The sequence below is a fragment of the Onychostruthus taczanowskii genome, unplaced genomic scaffold, assembly GCF_017590055.1.
Source record: "Onychostruthus taczanowskii isolate IOZ18803 unplaced genomic scaffold, ASM1759005v1 scaffold3, whole genome shotgun sequence".
NCBI lineage: Eukaryota > Metazoa > Chordata > Aves > Passeriformes > Passeridae > Onychostruthus > Onychostruthus taczanowskii.
In genome coordinates this window covers 1,277,704-1,295,466 of record NW_024500349.1, presented here as the reverse complement: position 1 = coordinate 1,295,466, position 17,763 = coordinate 1,277,704, and the positions used below count along the sequence as shown (strand labels likewise).

Below are 17,763 nucleotides of genomic sequence, written 5' to 3'. Positions count from 1 at the left end.
ACACACTTTCCAATCCTACCTCATTATTAATTTCAATTTCCTGAAATTTGTTTGGGGACAAATCAGATAGCAACACCACCTGGAAACTCCAACAGCTCATAAATTCCACAATTCTTGTAGACCAGATGAACCTTTCCCCTTCAATCTTACAGTCATCCCACCCCTTAGATACAGCTCCAAGGGAAAGTCTGAGAAGCCTTCCACACTTAAATGAGAGGCAAAAGGAGAAGAAGGGCAAAAGAAAAGAAGAAAAAACCCAAACAGTGAAGATGAATATTCTTTTGCTCAGCCATGACTAACCTCCAGCAACTGAACCAAGGGCAAACCTGTACGCTGATTCTGCAATCTGGATGAGAACAGGTCGAGACACATCGCCTGAAGCTTTCTGTCAAGGCAGGATTTAAAACAAAAGGAAAGAGAAGAAAAATAATCAAAACATCTCATTTCCCAAGAGAACATTTCATGATCAGACAGATATAAGTATATGGATACCTGGAAAAAATTCCACAATACACTAGAGATTCTGTTCTCAATTATTACTTCTTTTGCACTGATTTCTAAGTGTCATATAAGGCAGCCTCTTCAGATCAGAATAGGAAAGAAAACAGATATTACAACAAAATTATACAACTCTAAAATCAATGGCCTAAATGTGGCCTAAATGTGGTCTACATATTGCCTCTTCAGTCATTAATTTTCTACAACCAAAATCAACTCCAGCTTGGAATTTCTTTCTACTGTCATCAAAACCAGTACACCTATTACTTCCCAGGCTACCAAAACAAGTATGCAAGCATTCACACAGATTAGCTGAAGGAAAATAAGGTTTTATAAAGTACCCCCACAATTTCATTTGCTCACAGTCTATGAGTGCTAGATTCAACCCAATGAAAAATAAATTTCAGAAGTATTCCAGATTTAAAATTGCTATCTAATGAAAGAAAATAATAAAGAAAACAGAAGTTCTGCAGGGGCATTAAATCTTTCATACTTACTAGCACTTGTAGCACATACTACAAGTAAAGCAACAAAATAAAAATATGGATACATTTTCCTGTGTTTACGTCATAGTTAATTCCAATATAGGTGCAGATGACCAGAATTAAATTAAAGATATCAATGTAGCTGAAAATCTTTTCAGTCTCAGCATCAAGCAGCAAAGGAATTGGGTGGAAAAAAATGAAAAGGTGGGACACATACACAGAAGAAATGGAAAGATTTAAGGATCATTGTTCATTGTCCTTGCCTCTTAGAACAATGTAAATCCTGGTAGCAGAGACAGTGGCCCCAAAGTGAAAAGTGAAGAAGCTGCTGCTTTCATCACACATTTTTCTCTACCTTTTACTGCCACCTATTGTAACTTATGTTACTGGATATTCAGCCCAAAGCAAGTGCTTTTAACTCCTTTAGGAGTCTTCTAGGAATAGATGGTGAGTTTTGGGAGGCAACTCACTTGAATTCAGCCCAGCATCATCACCATTTAGTCAGTGCTTGAACAAACAGAAAACCACCCCCAGATACTGTCTTGGAGTGGTGGTGGGGGTGTTCACATGTAGGGGAGGCAGGAGAAGAGAAAAGAGAAGAAAAAGAGATGCATGTGTACACACACACACACACAGAGGCCTGGCTTATGGCCTGGTAGTCCTAAAAATGTAGCCTGGATCAACTCATTGTGGTCAAACTGGCGTCTCCGCACAGACCCAGAGCAGGAAAAAAGAAAACCAACAAAAAGCCCTTACTCTCACAAGACACAAAGTTAAGACTGTCTTAAAATAGAGACAAACAGGAGGGTTAGTTTTAAATCTATCTGTATAGAAACTTGTGTCAATGAAAATACAAAATATGATAAGATAATATGAAAACTAAAAGATAACACGTTTGACATTTAAAGAACATTCCTACTTCCTTTTGCTTCAAATTAAAAAAAAATCCATTTGTGGTTACACCACTGAAAGTAAATATCCTTTAGGTTTTGGACATACTTTTACTGAAACTGTGATGTTAGTCTGTACATAAGCTCTCCTATTTTGATATTCAGCAGAGCATAAAGCAAAGCAGAGAACACTGTGAAGGCCAGGAACATGCATATGTGTTCAGAAAAAGGGCTGCCATTTCATAGGATAGATGCTGAATTTTAATTTTTTTCCCTTTTCCTCATTAAGAAGAACACACAGCAACAGAATCACAAAACTTAAACACCTTAATTAGGCATGCATCTAATATTTACTGACTAGCTAGATGACACTGCTATACATATTATCTTTCCTAAGTAAATTACATTTGACCAGTTAAAATGGAGCCCAAGAGGAAGGGGCACAAAGAAGAGATGGAGGGAACACAACACCGGATAAAAAATAAATTCCAACAAGATGTTACTCCTCACAGTTATTACAGAACACAAGAGAAAAGCAACTTAGATGACAACAACAGGAAGAGGTTGGCTGTCTATTTAACTGGCACTGGAAACAAATAACTGCATCATGCTGGCTTCTGTTCTTACCTGCCTCTGAGCCTCAGCCAGGTTGTAGGGCAACGTCCCCTCCTCCAGAGGAGCAATTCTCTCAATATCAGCTAATGTCATGCGCCTGAGGAAATTAATTCACATCAGTGTTTACTTAGAGGTTGGTTTTCCGATCAATAAAAGTTACCTGCACGTGGGCCACTACACTACGCTCTCCTATTCCCCAACACCACCTCCCACTCCCTTCCAAGAAGACGAGAGAAGAAGAAAGAGAGAAGGATAGATAATTCTCCACTTACCCCCGTGGCTCATAAAGATCTGCTAACTGAAACAAGATGTCAACTTCCATGGGTGTAACCTGACCAAATTTCTGGGCTGCCAGAACAAACTCCTCTGCAACAGAATAAAAATACAGAAAATTAAATGAAATCAAACCAGAAGAAATAATCCAGAGCAGCCCAAAGTTGCACTATATTTTAGTATAAAGTAGAAGATGCTGGTTGGGGAGGGTGAAAGGGGAGTAAGTTACCCAACACAGAAGTGTTCCTGCCACTACATAAATGTGTGCTTTAAATGGTCTGTCCTTCACGCAAGTAAGTACAACTCTCTGGTCTTAAAGCTCAGTACTACCAGCAGGATTTAGGATGTTTGACATACGGTATCAATCAGCTGCAGGTCAGAGGGAAAAATATAGAATAAAAAGCAAACAAAGAAAAACCCCCAAAACAGGAGTCAAGAGATGTGGAACTTTTCATGCATAGTCCCAGGAGGCCACATTAATGAAACTCTGGTGTTGCACAGGGAATTCTCTATAAAAGTGGTTAGATATAGCAGATAACATCTTGTTCCAAGCTTGTAGATCCGCTTACTGTGCCGCCAATACAAGTTTATGGAATTCTTCAACTACCCTTGAAGGTCACTTTAATAGGCTGCCAATTTGGCAGGAGTCCTAGGAAGTTTTTTAAACTTTTAAATATCTTTACATACTTTCCTCACCCTGCCCCCACTACCAGTTTACTAGGACCTTTTTCTGATTGAAACAAAATGAAAAAGCTGGAGGGTGCACTCTGACAGGACTGTACAAAACTGAGTGGCAAACCAAAGAATGGTAACGAGGTAGGCTTCCCCCCCTCCCCCTACTGATTTAAAAGCATACAGATGAGGTCTTTCCCTCCATTCAAATACCCAAGGAAACTTCCAGACTGCAAATACTTCTACCAACCTTTAGTGACTTCCACATCTTTTCTATTTCCAGCTAGAGTACTGTAGATCTTTCTAATGAGCTCCATGTTGTTAAGGAGAGAATTAAATCCATTAAAATAGGAAAAGCTGACCTGATGGGAAGTGGTACCTCCAGCAGCCTGGAGACAGAAGAGAAAAAGAGAAAGGAGACTGTTGCAAGACTAAAAAAACCTTGAAATAAAAGTTTTCAAAGAATGTTGTTTTACAAGAGTGACAGCAGCTCAGGCTTGCTTTTTCAAAAAACCTTCAAAATAAAGAACTTTAAACTATGAAAGATTCTTATGTTACTGAAACTAATCATGACCAGAATATAAAACTCTCCCCACCCTACAAACCTAAACAAATACATATGCAGGATTATAACAACATAACCAGTAGTAATTTACAAAGTTCAGGTTTCAGTACTGCTTCAGTTGGAAATGTTTCATAAGTTGGCTTATTTCTAGTAATGAGGAAATCTACTTCTACATGTAAAGCATATTACTATATAGAAAATTTCAACAAAATCAAAACATATTCTGAAAAAGGTCAATTGAAACCTTTAAATTCACAGGCATTTCAAGTCATGGAAAACCAGCAGTAAGCTCTCAGGCTTATATCAGGCAGTCAAACATAATGGGAACAATAAGGTTCAAACAGTTACTCATTTTCAAATGAGAACTGAGACTCAACCTTTGTCTTAAAGGGGTCATGGGTCTGCACACAGAAAAAAATATTGGTCAATTCACTATTTAAATTACAAGATCAATGATCAAGCAAATTTCTGAAAAAAATAGGCATAAGCTTATTTTTTTAAAGCCAAATTTTAACTGACCTTCAGGGATAATAAAAAATCATACCTGATGGTTTATGACAGAGCATATATGACACAGGAAGGCTGGTAACAAGACTGACAGAGAACCATGGAAGAAAGTACCAAATCTCACTGTCAGTTCCTAAATCTTCTGGCTATGCTTTTTGCTGCATGCATCTTCTAATATTCTGGTCAGAGTTTGCACAACTCATCACTTCACAGTTGCAAGTTAAGTGATGAAATCTCTCCCTTGCAAGTCTAAGCAGAGCTGACCTTTAAGCAGATCTTCAAACCTAAACATGGCCAAGCTTTGGATTACTTGGAATGTGCTGCTACAAGTTCCCAAAATTATAAACTGTGGTCAAAACCAAATGTACCTCTTTCCTTTATGCACTCCAAACTGAGACAAAATATACAGTCAAGTGTAACAACTATCAGTACAGACACAGCGAATGTCCTTGATTGATGGTGCAATTCATACATTGTCCCAGATACTTGGAAATTACACTCAGGAGCTTAGAATTTACATTACAAAGCAAGTTCTTTGAGGATGATATTCTAAGTGGGATGTAATGGCATTCAAAAATATTTGACACAGTCTACTATGATGGAATGGCTAGAAAAAGGCAAACTCAACATTTGTAGGCCATTACTAAGGTCCATCTACATACTTTGTCTCTGGAAACCAAGACCATTGAGGATATATATTCAGGGTTAATTTTCATATGTGTAGATAATAACTGCTAGACTTCAAAACATGCATCCTAAGGCTGGATTACGTGTCATGTAGTGGTCAAGGTACGTAAGAAAAGGAATTCCACATCTGTATCCCAGATCTGCCAGCTGGGATACCAGAACTACTCACAGCTACTAGACATTCTTCTACAAATGGTGTCAGCATGTGTGGCCGGATAGTGACCATAATGTCCCTGAAGTCCATAGCTGTGACTCTTCCAGACTGAGCATTGTCTCTCTGTACAAAGGCTTGTTTTGCATGTTCTAATTGTATCTCTTGAAAATATATGGGAAAAAAAAAAAAAAGGAGTTAGGTTCAAAATAATCACCTTAACAGTTATATTTAATATAAGTAATGCAATCCTACAAGACTCTCATACCTAACAAAACACAACTACATGTAACAGAATTTTAATTGGCTGTTATATGTATGTCTTATGTAAATTTCAGCCTTTTCTATTCAGTCTTTCCTATGGTGTCTATCACTGACACCAGCACCTAGGACAACATCATGATTTCTTTGCTGTCTGGACATTATGTCATGCAATTCATTTAACTGAGAAATGGAGAACACATACCAGCACACCAGTGCAAGTAAAATCTCCCACTCATGAACATTAAAGTTTTCCATGATATGCATAACCCAGTTTATCGCATGTGTCACAGCAGGTCAAAATACTTTCTGTAAAAGCACTCACTACTCCCTGAACAAGGACAATGAAATCATCAGAGATTTCCATGTAGACACCTACTAACCTGAAAAGGATTCCCTCAAAGAGCATCCTCACTTAAAACATAAAGTTATTTGTCTGCAAAAAACACCAGCAGTTTAATTTAGAACTTGTCTCATGACTGATTAAAGATCAGTTCTCAATATTTCAGTAGTAGTAACAGGCATAAATATTATCTGATACAATCACTTGATAATCTCATTTTGTGATTCAAATGTACTTCTGAAAGAGAAGGAAAAAAGTATATAATCTCTCAAAGTTGTATCTTTTCCTACTGTAACCTTCACCCTTTCGTCTTAAATTACTGTTAGAGTACTTTATTTTTTTGTCATTTAAAATGAACAATCCTGCACAGATAGTAACTGGATATTACATATGAATTTTTGTTCAGTTCTACAGGTTTGTAAAAAAAAACCCCAAAAACTCTGGTGATGTAATTAGACTTCCCAACCTGTATTTTTTAGCTGAATGGAGGAACACAAATCATTGCCATGTATTCCCTTTAAGGTTCAAGGATTATAAAAATTTCTTCACTGGAAAAACAGTGCTTATTCGAATACATATTCTAAGTCAGTTATTAAGAAAATGGAATCAGAGCAAAACTACGTCAGCAATACTAAGCAAGTCTTGCAGTGGATGACGACACTATCCAACTATTTCCATTATATTTGCAAATATGTGCCTTAAAATACATAATACTAAGACTCGAGCTAGTCAAGAATCACCATCATGAAGCATCCACAGTAAATATGACTTTCTATAAGTTGACATTTGTCTTACAGCAGCACTTAAGGAAATAAAGAGTGAAAGGTGAAAGGCAAATTCGGATGGAGGAGGATCAGAGCTGCCAGAGGCCTGCAGATGTCATCCCTCTCTCCTTCTATTCACTCAGTTCACACTGCCACTCAAACCATGCTTGTCTTTTTATTTCAGCCGTCTGACTTTGCCAATTTTGGTCCTAGTTTCTAATTACACCACTGTACCCTGTATGATGAAGACCTCCTAATATATTAGGCAGAGGGAGGAAAGGGGTGGGGGGGAAAGACTGATCAGTGTTTCACTCCAGAATAAATCTGAAATTTCTTCTTTTGATGGGAAACGCTTGTGGGGGTTATAATTTGAAGTGGTACAATTTCAGTTCAGCCACATTTTCTTTACATTACAGGCCCTTATGCTGAAGTGTAACAATTCAGCAATAATACTCACTCTGGCTGGATGCAGCCATGCAAGTTCTTACTTCACTCCAATTGAGACTACAATTTCAACAGAAATTTGGAAGGAAGCAATTTTGGAAGGTTTATGGTGAGATGAGCAGAAAAACACAAAAAGACTTCATCAGCTTGAGGCAGACAACTACTTGGAGGCAGAGAGCTCTGTAGAGGAGTTAAGTATAATAAAGCCTGTACCCTAAACACTCACCACCTAGCAGGTAGAAACGTATGAACAAAAATGTTTGTCACTAAATGAAAGCACCACCATAGAAAAATCAATTCTATTTAGCAGAAGGATTACGTGGGAAACAGTGCATGTTGCTTTCTTCTCCTTCCCTCATTCAATTTGTTTTAACCACTGAAACTGCTGGCAGAGTTTCGTTGGCAGAATCCAGCACTAAAATGCAGTAAAAAACCTGGACACCACCTGCAGAAGTCCAGTCTGTTCCTGTCTCTGTACGCCCATCAGTGAGTCTGGAGGTACTGTACCACTGGTGTGACCTTAGCTGACAGCGACGTCTTAGCCACAGAACAAAGCAGGGCTTGTGCTCCAAAGGGGTGCATCAAGTGTGTGTTTGTTGTCATCACCCAGCTGACTGCAAAAAGGCTGCTAGTACTACAGCTGAGAACAAGCCAAAACACCCCATCCTCTCCTTGCTAAGGGGATTCTTTCCCATTTCCTTGGTAAACTGGAACCCACTGGAGAGAATTATCCCACTTGTTTAAACACATTGTCAAGGTCTTGGTGCTGCCATTTACCCATCTTCTCGTCAGCCAGAAAAGAACCATTTAGCTATAGACAGACAGCAAGACAAAACTGTGAATGGGATGATGTCAGTCTTCTGAAACTCCCTATTCACACTTCTTCCCTAGCTCAGAAACTAAGTTCCAGTTCAAGATGGTTTACACATACTGCACATAGATAAAGAAGACTGACCTCAGAAAGGCAGACACTTTTTAGGCTATGGTTATTTTGAGCAGTGCTGCACATTTTCCAGTTACACCAAGAAGAAAGAAGCACAGGGATCTTCAGCCACATGACATTTCCAAACCACGACCATGGATGGCAGCAGTATGGCACACAAGAACACACAGACACATGGTAACAAACAATCTCTGCTATCACAAACAAACCAGATATATGTCACTTTTCTAATCACTGCACAGTGCATATCAATGCAATAAACTCCTTGAAGTGTTTACCTCAAAAGGCTATCCATTCCCTCAGCCTCCATGCCTGAAAGTTGAGACAACTCACAGCATAACACAGCACATGTTTCAAAATGAGCTCACTAGCTACTAGCAATTTATCAGGAAATTCTTTATCAGATGTTTGTAACATATGTTGCGTATATGCAGCTAATATAAAAAATATCACCTTAAAAATAAACTGAAAAACAATAAAGCAAAGCTGTATTCTTCAGATGCTGACTTGCAATAATTTTATTATTTTATTTATATTTAGAAATTTTATTTCTGTCACATATTATTTTAACTAGACAGACTGAGGTTTAAAGAATTACAGTCCTCGTTACTTTGCAATACAAATTACACATCCTAAAGAACCTTCTCCAACTAGACTTTCTGTAAACTCAAAGATACATAGAAAACAAGCATCTTCCTTGATGCTGGAAGTCCAGAATTCCCCCAGGTAGCATAAGACTTTGTGAAAAATTAATTCATACTCATGGCAGGCATGCTGGCACCAGAATTCTAATGAAATTATTTCCTATCTAGAGATTTTACCTCAGCTTTCACTTACAGCTCATTAAAAGCTTCTTTACCTTCCACTTAGATAGAAATTTATGTTTGCATTCCATCCCAATGGATCTACAAGTCATCAGATACATCACAATCTTTGCCACTGGAGTAGATCCCAAGGTTCAATTATAGAGAGTACTACTTCAACTAATATTCTGGGTGTAAATAAATTCCCAGACAATGCAGAAATGGTTTTACCAGGCCCACACATAAGCATATGTTAAAATTCATTGCATGGAACAGATTTTACATGCTGAGAAAGGGGCTGATGCTGCTCTTCATAAGGCAGACTTGCCACTTAAGTGATGATGGAACATGACCATATCCAAACAGATACATATGATGGATATAAAGTATAGATAGATGAGCTAATTTGAAGGTAGCAAATGAGCAGGCTAAAACAACACTCCTTGAGCTCTAGGTTGATGCAAATATATTGTTAACTGCATCTGAGCCAAGGAGTTTGGAGGCTATACTTTCAGGCATCTCTCTTATTGCAGACAGAAAAAGTGCTGGAAGAATATAAATATTCAGAATCCCATATAAACACTTCATATTTAAAGCCACAAGAGATCCATCTTGTGCATGGATAAAACATAGTAATGTTATTTTCCAACTACCTTGAGCTTTGCCAGAAGTGATGATTAGTCCAAATGCTTCAGATAATGATCATGGAACAACTTTGTGTGACATAATAGGATCCAATGTAAAGGAATGAATATAACTAGATTATTCCATTAAAAGTTGCAAATTGCATTGTACTTACAAAGCAGTACCTGAAGCGCCCTACAGAACCATCTGGTCCATGTTAAGTGCAATGTAAAGTGCATTCACACATCAGGAATGCAGAAAGGTAATTTGGTATCCACTGTGGTCTCCTGCTGTCTAAGGTCCAAGGTCTAGACATCAGACTAAAAAGACTGACTCATGCACAGGCAGAATGTCAGAAGGAAAAGCTGAGTACCAAAGGTTACAAAGCTTAAAGGAAGGTTTCCATGCCTGTGAACAGTAACTCTCCACTTTGTGCTGAGAGCCATTTCTGTGCCCAAACTTCAGCATCTGTAATACAATGCTGCAAGGCAAGGATCAGCAGGGAAACTTATGTGATTCAAGGATTTACAGTTCTAGAAAGTGGGTAAACAGATGTGCCCAATTACTGTGACTGACTGAGCATCCTAATAAATCATACTGGTAACAGGCAGCTTCAGCAGTCTTAGGACAATTAATTTATTTGAAAATCCTTGCTGCCTGCACCAATGCTGAGAGCATCTTTATTAGCAGCATTAGAACTTTTCCTGAGTGCATCTCACCTCTCTGGAGACACCCAGAATTGTCATTCTTATTCTCCTGGTTTATGCTCTGACCTATACGGATCACTACCAAAAGGGCTGGCTGGTTCATTAGGACCACTGACATCTTCCAGCACAACCAATTATCCCCAGTATCATCCCATCAAGGAAAAGTCCTTTCAGGTAAGAGGAACATCCCTCCACAAGATGAGAAAGCCTAATAGTTAAGACTAATCTCCAAAGTTAGAAAACTCCTCCCTCAGTGCTTGCTTTTCCTAATTCAAGTTAAAAACACAAAAGAACCCAAAGAAAGAACTCAAATACCCTAAACACCCAGCCTTACCATTACAAGCTCTTTTAGGTCCGTGACTTTAAACTCTGTTAACCTCTCTCAACAATCCTTGCACACACATATTTTTGGGGTTTTTTTAATGGTGAGAAAGTGTCATATTTTTATTCTGAGTTTTTCTACAGGTTTTCCCCATATCTCTAAGCAAATAGATGAGGCAAACAGGACTGGTACTTTTTTTACAGCTGTGACTTTAAATCACCAAAATCAGGATACATTTCTGAGGCTTATTCTGTAGTTGGAAGGAGATACCAGAACACATTGCCAGAGGCATTTTTTCCTAATCAAGCACATTTGCTTTTTCATTCAAAAGAGGTTCTGATTCCTATTTCTGTCACAAAACTGGTTTATGTCTTAGCTACTTAGGAGTTACAATAGTCAATACAAAGCCTAAGGGAATATGATTTAATCATGTGATACCTGACGGTCTCTTCATACAAAGTTAATTAGGCTCTGTTCTACAAAGTCAATTTGAAACATTTGTCTCAATAGCATTATCTTAATTATTCCTCATCAAAATGATACCACCTCCTACTGTGAACTAACATACTTGTGTAAACAAGAAAAAAAGAAACCTGGCAGTCTTGAAGCAGGTTCCCATTTTAAAATTCTCTAGTGTAAATACTAATACAGGCATTAAGTATTCAGGAGGAATACAAATAAGAAACTCACGTGTTTCACCTCTTTTCCTACTGAAAACTATTTTTAACAGTACTGCTGAAATATAGATAATCAGGGTTTTTTTTATTAGCATAATATTTTACTTCATGTAACAAAGTACCCGAAAGTATGAATAGCCAAGAATTCCTTGCAAAAAGTAGTATTTTATTCTTTATATGTTACAAGCAAATTTTCCCTCTCTAAGATAAGCTTAATTCAAAAAAGATCAAAAGTAAAGTGTAGGGAAATGGCTTTTAACAAATATTACTGGATGCCAGCTCTGAATTAAATATGTGTTTGGCAAACATGCTGTTTACAGACAGAAGTACTTCTTAATACAAGTCTGGCAAGTTGAGTCCAAAATGTTCAATACTGTTATTTAACATTCTTTGACTTGCAGATTTAAAAATACAGGAGATTTTCAGACATCGAAGTCTATGTTTTTAATTTCAAGTCTGTGTCTACACAACAGTGTAGAAAAAAATCACCTTCTGCATACAGATGCAAAAACAAAGGGAAAAAAAACCCAGTTAGCCTGAATCAAAAATTTTACCAATAACATATCCTATCTATCAACATACTATACAAGTCCAGCACTCTGATTTTAAGAGCCTACACTTGGTATGTATTTCAACTTTGCTACCAGCATGGTATTTGGCACGTTTGCAAATACTTTGATTCTTGCATCCTTCTTATTACTCTTGACAAACCATACTGCATTAGACCCACCAGTAAAAACTGAGTGAACTCCGCGTATGTTAGGTGTCTTTTCCGATCCTTCCCAAAATGCAGCTGTACGAACTCTGAATTCCAGTTAAAAGGAATGTGCTGATGAATCGTGGTCTGGCCAAAAACTTGTTTAGCATCCTCTGGAAAGAAAAGTGTTCATTTAGTAATAAAATAAAATAACAATAGAGACAAACATATAAACAAATACTTTATAACAGGAAAGCAATATTGTTCATATAAATTAGTTACATATTATAAAGCAAACCTAGTATTTTTTGTTTACCCAAATGATCACCCTGACAAATAGTTTCTGAATTATTATTTTTATTAATGAAGTTTTATATGCAGAGCATTTAATTAAAAGGAACTCAGATATTTCAAATTTCAAATTCAAGCAAGGGAAGGTTAAAATTAAAAGACAATTTATAAAAAGATGACTAAAGCTAACTGATTTTCAGCATAATCTTTTCAAGTTGCAAACAATGAAAGTTTTGTATCACTATATTTCATGCTTTTGAATTTTTCCCAGAGCTCTCCACATTCAAACAAATCAGCTACAAAAATACCATTATTCCAAGATCCACTTTTCTGGAGTTACTTATGGACCACTGACACAGGACAGGGGATGGGGGGAGACATGGAAAGCTGGAATAAAAGCTTATGACCAGCATTATGCAGATTTTAAATCTGAATCTTTTCTGCAAGGAGGGGGGCAGATGATCACACCTAAATACAAGCTTTATATTTAGTAGTCACAACTGGGCAACAGTTTACTACACACTTGGCAGACTGGTAATACACAGCAGTTTCTGTGAAAAAGCAACTATTTGATACACAATCAGTAGTAATGACCATACGTTTCTGCAACAAGACAGCATTTACTGTAAGTAATGAAAACAGCAATGAGATCTGAGCAAGTACTTGTCTCAAAAGACAGAGCCCACTTCAATGCAATAGTTTTGTCTCAGCCAAAAAAATAGGACAAAGATATCCTCTGAAGACAAGCTCAAGGCCAGAGGTTCCCAGCTGCCCTCCTAATTGCTGTATGACTCTTCCAGCAATTCAAGCCAAGAGCCAGTTCTTGTCTCCTGCGCGTTCCTTTGAGCATGGAGAGATGGTTCCCAGGAGTCACTCCCTACCCACAGGCTGGGCCAGGAGCTGGTCTGCTCCCTTCACGCTTTGTGGAAGAAAGACCAGGAGTCCAAACCACGAGCTCCTGTCTGTCTCTGCAAGCAGCAGAGCTGTAAGCCAGTTCCCAAGCACGGCTGGTGCCTGGGGTTGAGGAAATCAGCACAGCTTAGTGCCTGCCTGTGCTCAGAACAAGCTGGGAATCACCCCACTGGAGCCAGCCTCTGCCTGCCAGGCAGGATTGGGAGCCACCTTCCACTTCATTCCAGTGCCACAAGCAAAGGTGGGAGCTGACTCCTTGGGGCGATGAGGTCATGTCTCCTGTGCATGTTGAGTTCTGGCTTCTGGTTCAGTCCATGCCAGGCAGGCACAGCAGCTCTGTTGACTTGGGGAAATACAACCAGGGTGGAATCCCCTCTTTCAGGCAAGGAAGCAGGAAAAAGTGAGAGTGAAGTGGTAGAGCTGAGAGCCAGGAAGATGTCAGGAAGAGCCCAAGTAAATGAAGAATAAAGACACAGAAAAAAAACAGTCACAAAGAGATGAAAGGGGTATGTGTCCTGCTGCACTGACCCAAAAGCCCTGCACACGGTATTACCCACAAGAACAGCTTGTTCTAAAGCAAGAAGACTTCACAGAGAGAGCAGAAATGAAACTGCAAACCTCTTCCCATCTCACAACCGAGTTTGTAGTTTCAGCTTCAAAAACACAGCAACCACTGATCCCAGGAAATCAGTGGTGAAAGAGCAAGTTGGATTTAACCTACAAATAGAAAGAGTAACCCCAGTTAACCTCAAATTCATAAAATTCATAACTCCAAGTCCTAATGTCCTATGAGAATTTTCTCCAAGCAAAGTCAATGCCCCCAGGACAGACCCATTGTTCATTCATGTCTTATGCTCCATCACAGCCAGCTTGGATCTTGTCTGCCAGCATTCTCCTGGAGCAAAATTCTGCTCTCAAGACAGTGGGAGAGAAAGTCTATTGGTTCAGGGTGAGGTCCTCTACTTGAAGTCTTTCATTTATGGTGCTTCCTACTGACACAGCTCAAGGCACCTTGCCACATGTCACTGGCGATCACATTTATAAAGTTCCTGCTTTCTGCCAGACTTTGTTCAAAGAAGGCAGCTGGCATGAAAAAGACAGCTTGTCTTGCCTTCATCCAAGAGGAAATAAAGGTTGTCTCTTTCTGGCAGTGACCACTGCTTCCAGAGAAATAAAAACATTCACAAAGAAATCAGATGTCCATCTGCTTCCTCCTTCCTTCTCATCCCATCTTGAATTTCCCCAGAGAAAGCCACTGATACTGTGCGGATGAGATTAGGAACGAATCATCATTTACCAAAAGCTATGTTTGGCTGGACTCCAGATTTGCCTTTGTCAGAGAAGAAAGGTGCATTCTTACCTGTTGCAAGGTAAGAGATAGCAGAAACTTAGCTAGTATAAAATGAGTCTCAAATTTGTTTTGATGGGGCAAGGCTCCACACAATTCTTACTTTAAATTGTTAACATAAGAAAGTTGCACAGTCTCCTTTGAATATGCCCCTGTAATTTTATTTTCATTTATTATCATGCATTAGCCACCTTGAAGGAACAATGTATCCTGCTCTGTGTCCTGTAAACCCTCCTAGGCTGGAGCCCAAAATTGAAATTTCATCTCAAGAAAATGAAACATACGATCATAAAATGGTTTTGGTTTAAAGAGACCTTAAAGATCATCCAGCTTCAACCACCCTGCCACAGGCAGGGACACCCTTCACTTAGACCATGTTTCTCAAAGCCTCATCCAACCCGGCCTTGAACAATTCCAGAGATGGGGCATCCACAGCTTCTCTGGGCAACCTGTTACAGTGTCTCACCACCCCCACAGTGAAGAATTTCTTCCATACGTCTAACCTAAACCTACTTTCTTTCAGTTTAAAACCATTCTCCCTTTTCCTATCTTGTAGGCTCCCTTTGGGTACTGGAAGGCTGCAATTAGGTCACCCCAAAGCCTTCTCTTCTTCAGGCTGAACAATTCTCTCCACTTTTCATCAGAGGAGATGTGCTCCATTGCTTTAATCATGGGTTTCCTCCTCTGGACTTGCTCCAACAGGTCCATGTCCTTCCTGTGCTGGGGACCCCAGAGCTGGATGCAGTGTTCCAGGTGGGGTCTCACCAGAACACAGTAGAGGAGCAGAATCTCCTCCCTCACCCTGGTGGACATGCTGCTTTTGATGCAGCCCAGGACACGTTTGGCTTTCTGGGCTGCAAGGGCACATGACCAAGACATGCCCAAACATCAGGAAGTGAAAATAATGGTAACTTCAGACTAAATACAATGTTTAATTATTGGCATTACAAAAGGTAAAGGAACGCACAGCAATGAAAGTGAAAACTTCATCAAGCCAATTTGGAATATAGTAAGGTCTCTATCCAGACCATTTGCATTCCCTTGTCTGTTTTAGAGATTAAAGGCCACAAGCATGTCTCAGAAGTTCATGTAAGTACAAGTATCACTCTAAACATTCCAAGTTAAAGATGTGCACTTAATTTTTCGTATGACCTGGAAAACACAGACTACCACATTAGTGTAGATACAGTAAGAGAACCCACACAACTTGATCTTTTCACAATCATACTGTATATTGATGCCAATATGACTTGGCAACTACTACCATATGCTTTTCTGACAGAATGCATTTTGGATTATACAGTGCAGGCAGCTTACTGTGCTTCTACCAATTCTTTGACAGCATGAGACGTATCCACTTTGCCACTGCTTTTTTACTCATACCCCATATTCCTTTTTGCAACCATTTATGGTGCACAAACTCCTATGCCCAGCAAACAGTCTTCTTCGTCTTCCCAAACTAGGTCTCATTACCCATTCATCTACCACATCACTGACTCAAGTCTCATCTGTAGGCAGATTGCCAATTCAGACACTAAAAGCCATTCATACTACACAAAAAAATATAAAGTGTTTTAGCCTGTGATTTAACCATCAAAAGGTATCCAATTATGTACCAGACCTCACTCCAAGTTACTGTTCAGTTCTAACAGTGTCATCTCCTAATCATCTAAGTTCAGTATTAAAATAAAAAATCGACAATGAAAAAAATGTAGTTTTGCATTAAACCTGCAGCTGGAAGTTCCACAGCTATCCACAAGTCACTTAACTAAACACAGCAAAACACAGAGAAGCTGAGGTGTACTTCAGTAGCCAGGAGCTATGATGTCTGTTTAGACTTTTTTTTTTAAAGGAACCTGTTTCAGAGCTGGACAATAATTTGTAATGGCAAGGACATCTGGATTTCATAGAGTCCAGCCACCAGTCAAAGAAAGTCCAACCAGAAGATGCTGCTCAGGGCCATGGCCAGATGAGTTTTGAATACCCCCTCATGAATTTCTGACTCAGGACATCAGAGTAAGGGAACACTGAAATCCCAGATGGTCACAATCAGTGCACAGGGTCTAGTTGGAGGCCTGTCACTAGTGGCGTTCCCCAAGGTACAACACTGGTCCCAGTACTGTTTAATCAGCAAGTTCCACCCGAACACAAGGAAGAACTTCTTTACTGCATGGGTGTCTGAGCACTGAAGCAGATTGGCCAGAGATGCTGCAGAGTCTCCCTCACGGGAGATACTCAAAAACCATCCGGACACAATCCTGTGCCATGTGCCCTGGGATGACCCTGCTTGAGCAGGAAGGTTGGACCAGATGAGCCACTGTGGTCCCTTCCAACCTGACCCAATCTGTCATTCTGCAAATACCTCCAACAACAGAGATTCCACAACTTCTCTGGGCAACTGTGCTTTGATCATAAACAAGTATTTTTATAAATGGAAGCTTTAAAATCCAGTTCAGAACACTGTTTAATTGCTTTAGTTCTAAAAAAGCAAAATGTTAAGGCTTCAATGTCAAGAGCCATAACAGCACAAAATCAATCTGGAGCTAGCAAAAGATACAACCATTTGTGTGTTTGCATTGCTTGAACCAGAGCTGTCAGAAAGCAAAACAAGAAACAGGTTGGAGATTTTAAACATTTTCAAAAATCCATGCTCTTGCTTTTATCAATCTTTTAAAAAAATTCAACTTTGAAACTCAACTTTAAAATAAATTGCAAGGTTCTAAAACCAGTAATTGTTTGTCCCTCCACGGTCTCTAACTAAAAAACAGCAACCCTGTCATTCGTTTCTGATCACCGCATGAAAGAGTTGTTTTATTTTCCCTCCAGGTGATCTGCCTGCTGCTTTACAGTGGGGTTTTGGGTCCTTTAAGTCCTGGGGACCTTCTTCTCTGCAGTATACTGATATGTCTGTTTAAATGCTTATTGCACAAACAAGCATGCTGCATTCACATTTTCATTCCTGTGATTCCATTCCATTTTCATTCCTATGACATTGCATTCCCTAAGATTAAGAAGTAAAATAGAAATAAAGCATGCTTTGGAATAACTACAGATGCACTTGACACAACAAGGACCACCAATACTCTCCAAGTGAAATTTGGACTTACAAATTTTAGATTTTAAAAGAAAAACTCTAAAAGTCATTATTCCACTGTATTTTGTTGCCTAAGGAAAGTCACTTAACAGAACAAGCTACTAAAATCTTTACTGGGTATCACCCACAAGTATCTGACATATTAAATCTGAAATTCTTTCAAACTATTTATTTTGCAAGCAGATTTTTC

General features: G+C 39.0%; 1 protein-coding gene across 5 annotated transcripts in view; it reads right to left on the bottom strand.

Annotated features, from left to right (window-relative positions):
- The window catches only part of SLC25A13 (solute carrier family 25 member 13), a 98,303-nt gene that overhangs the window by 36,767 nt on the left and 43,773 nt on the right, over positions 1 to 17,763 (bottom strand). For all 5 annotated transcript variants that reach the window (XM_041408834.1, XM_041408833.1, XM_041408835.1 and 2 more), the window contains 6 exons: positions 11,962 to 12,101; positions 5,362 to 5,508; positions 3,684 to 3,822; positions 2,761 to 2,854; positions 2,501 to 2,585; positions 301 to 385 (listed from right to left, as the gene is read on the bottom strand). In XM_041408834.1, the coding sequence (XP_041264768.1) occupies positions 301 to 385; positions 2,501 to 2,585; positions 2,761 to 2,854; positions 3,684 to 3,822; positions 5,362 to 5,508; positions 11,962 to 12,101 (690 nt within the window). The remainder of the gene's footprint in view (positions 1 to 300; positions 386 to 2,500; positions 2,586 to 2,760; positions 2,855 to 3,683; positions 3,823 to 5,361; positions 5,509 to 11,961; positions 12,102 to 17,763) is intronic.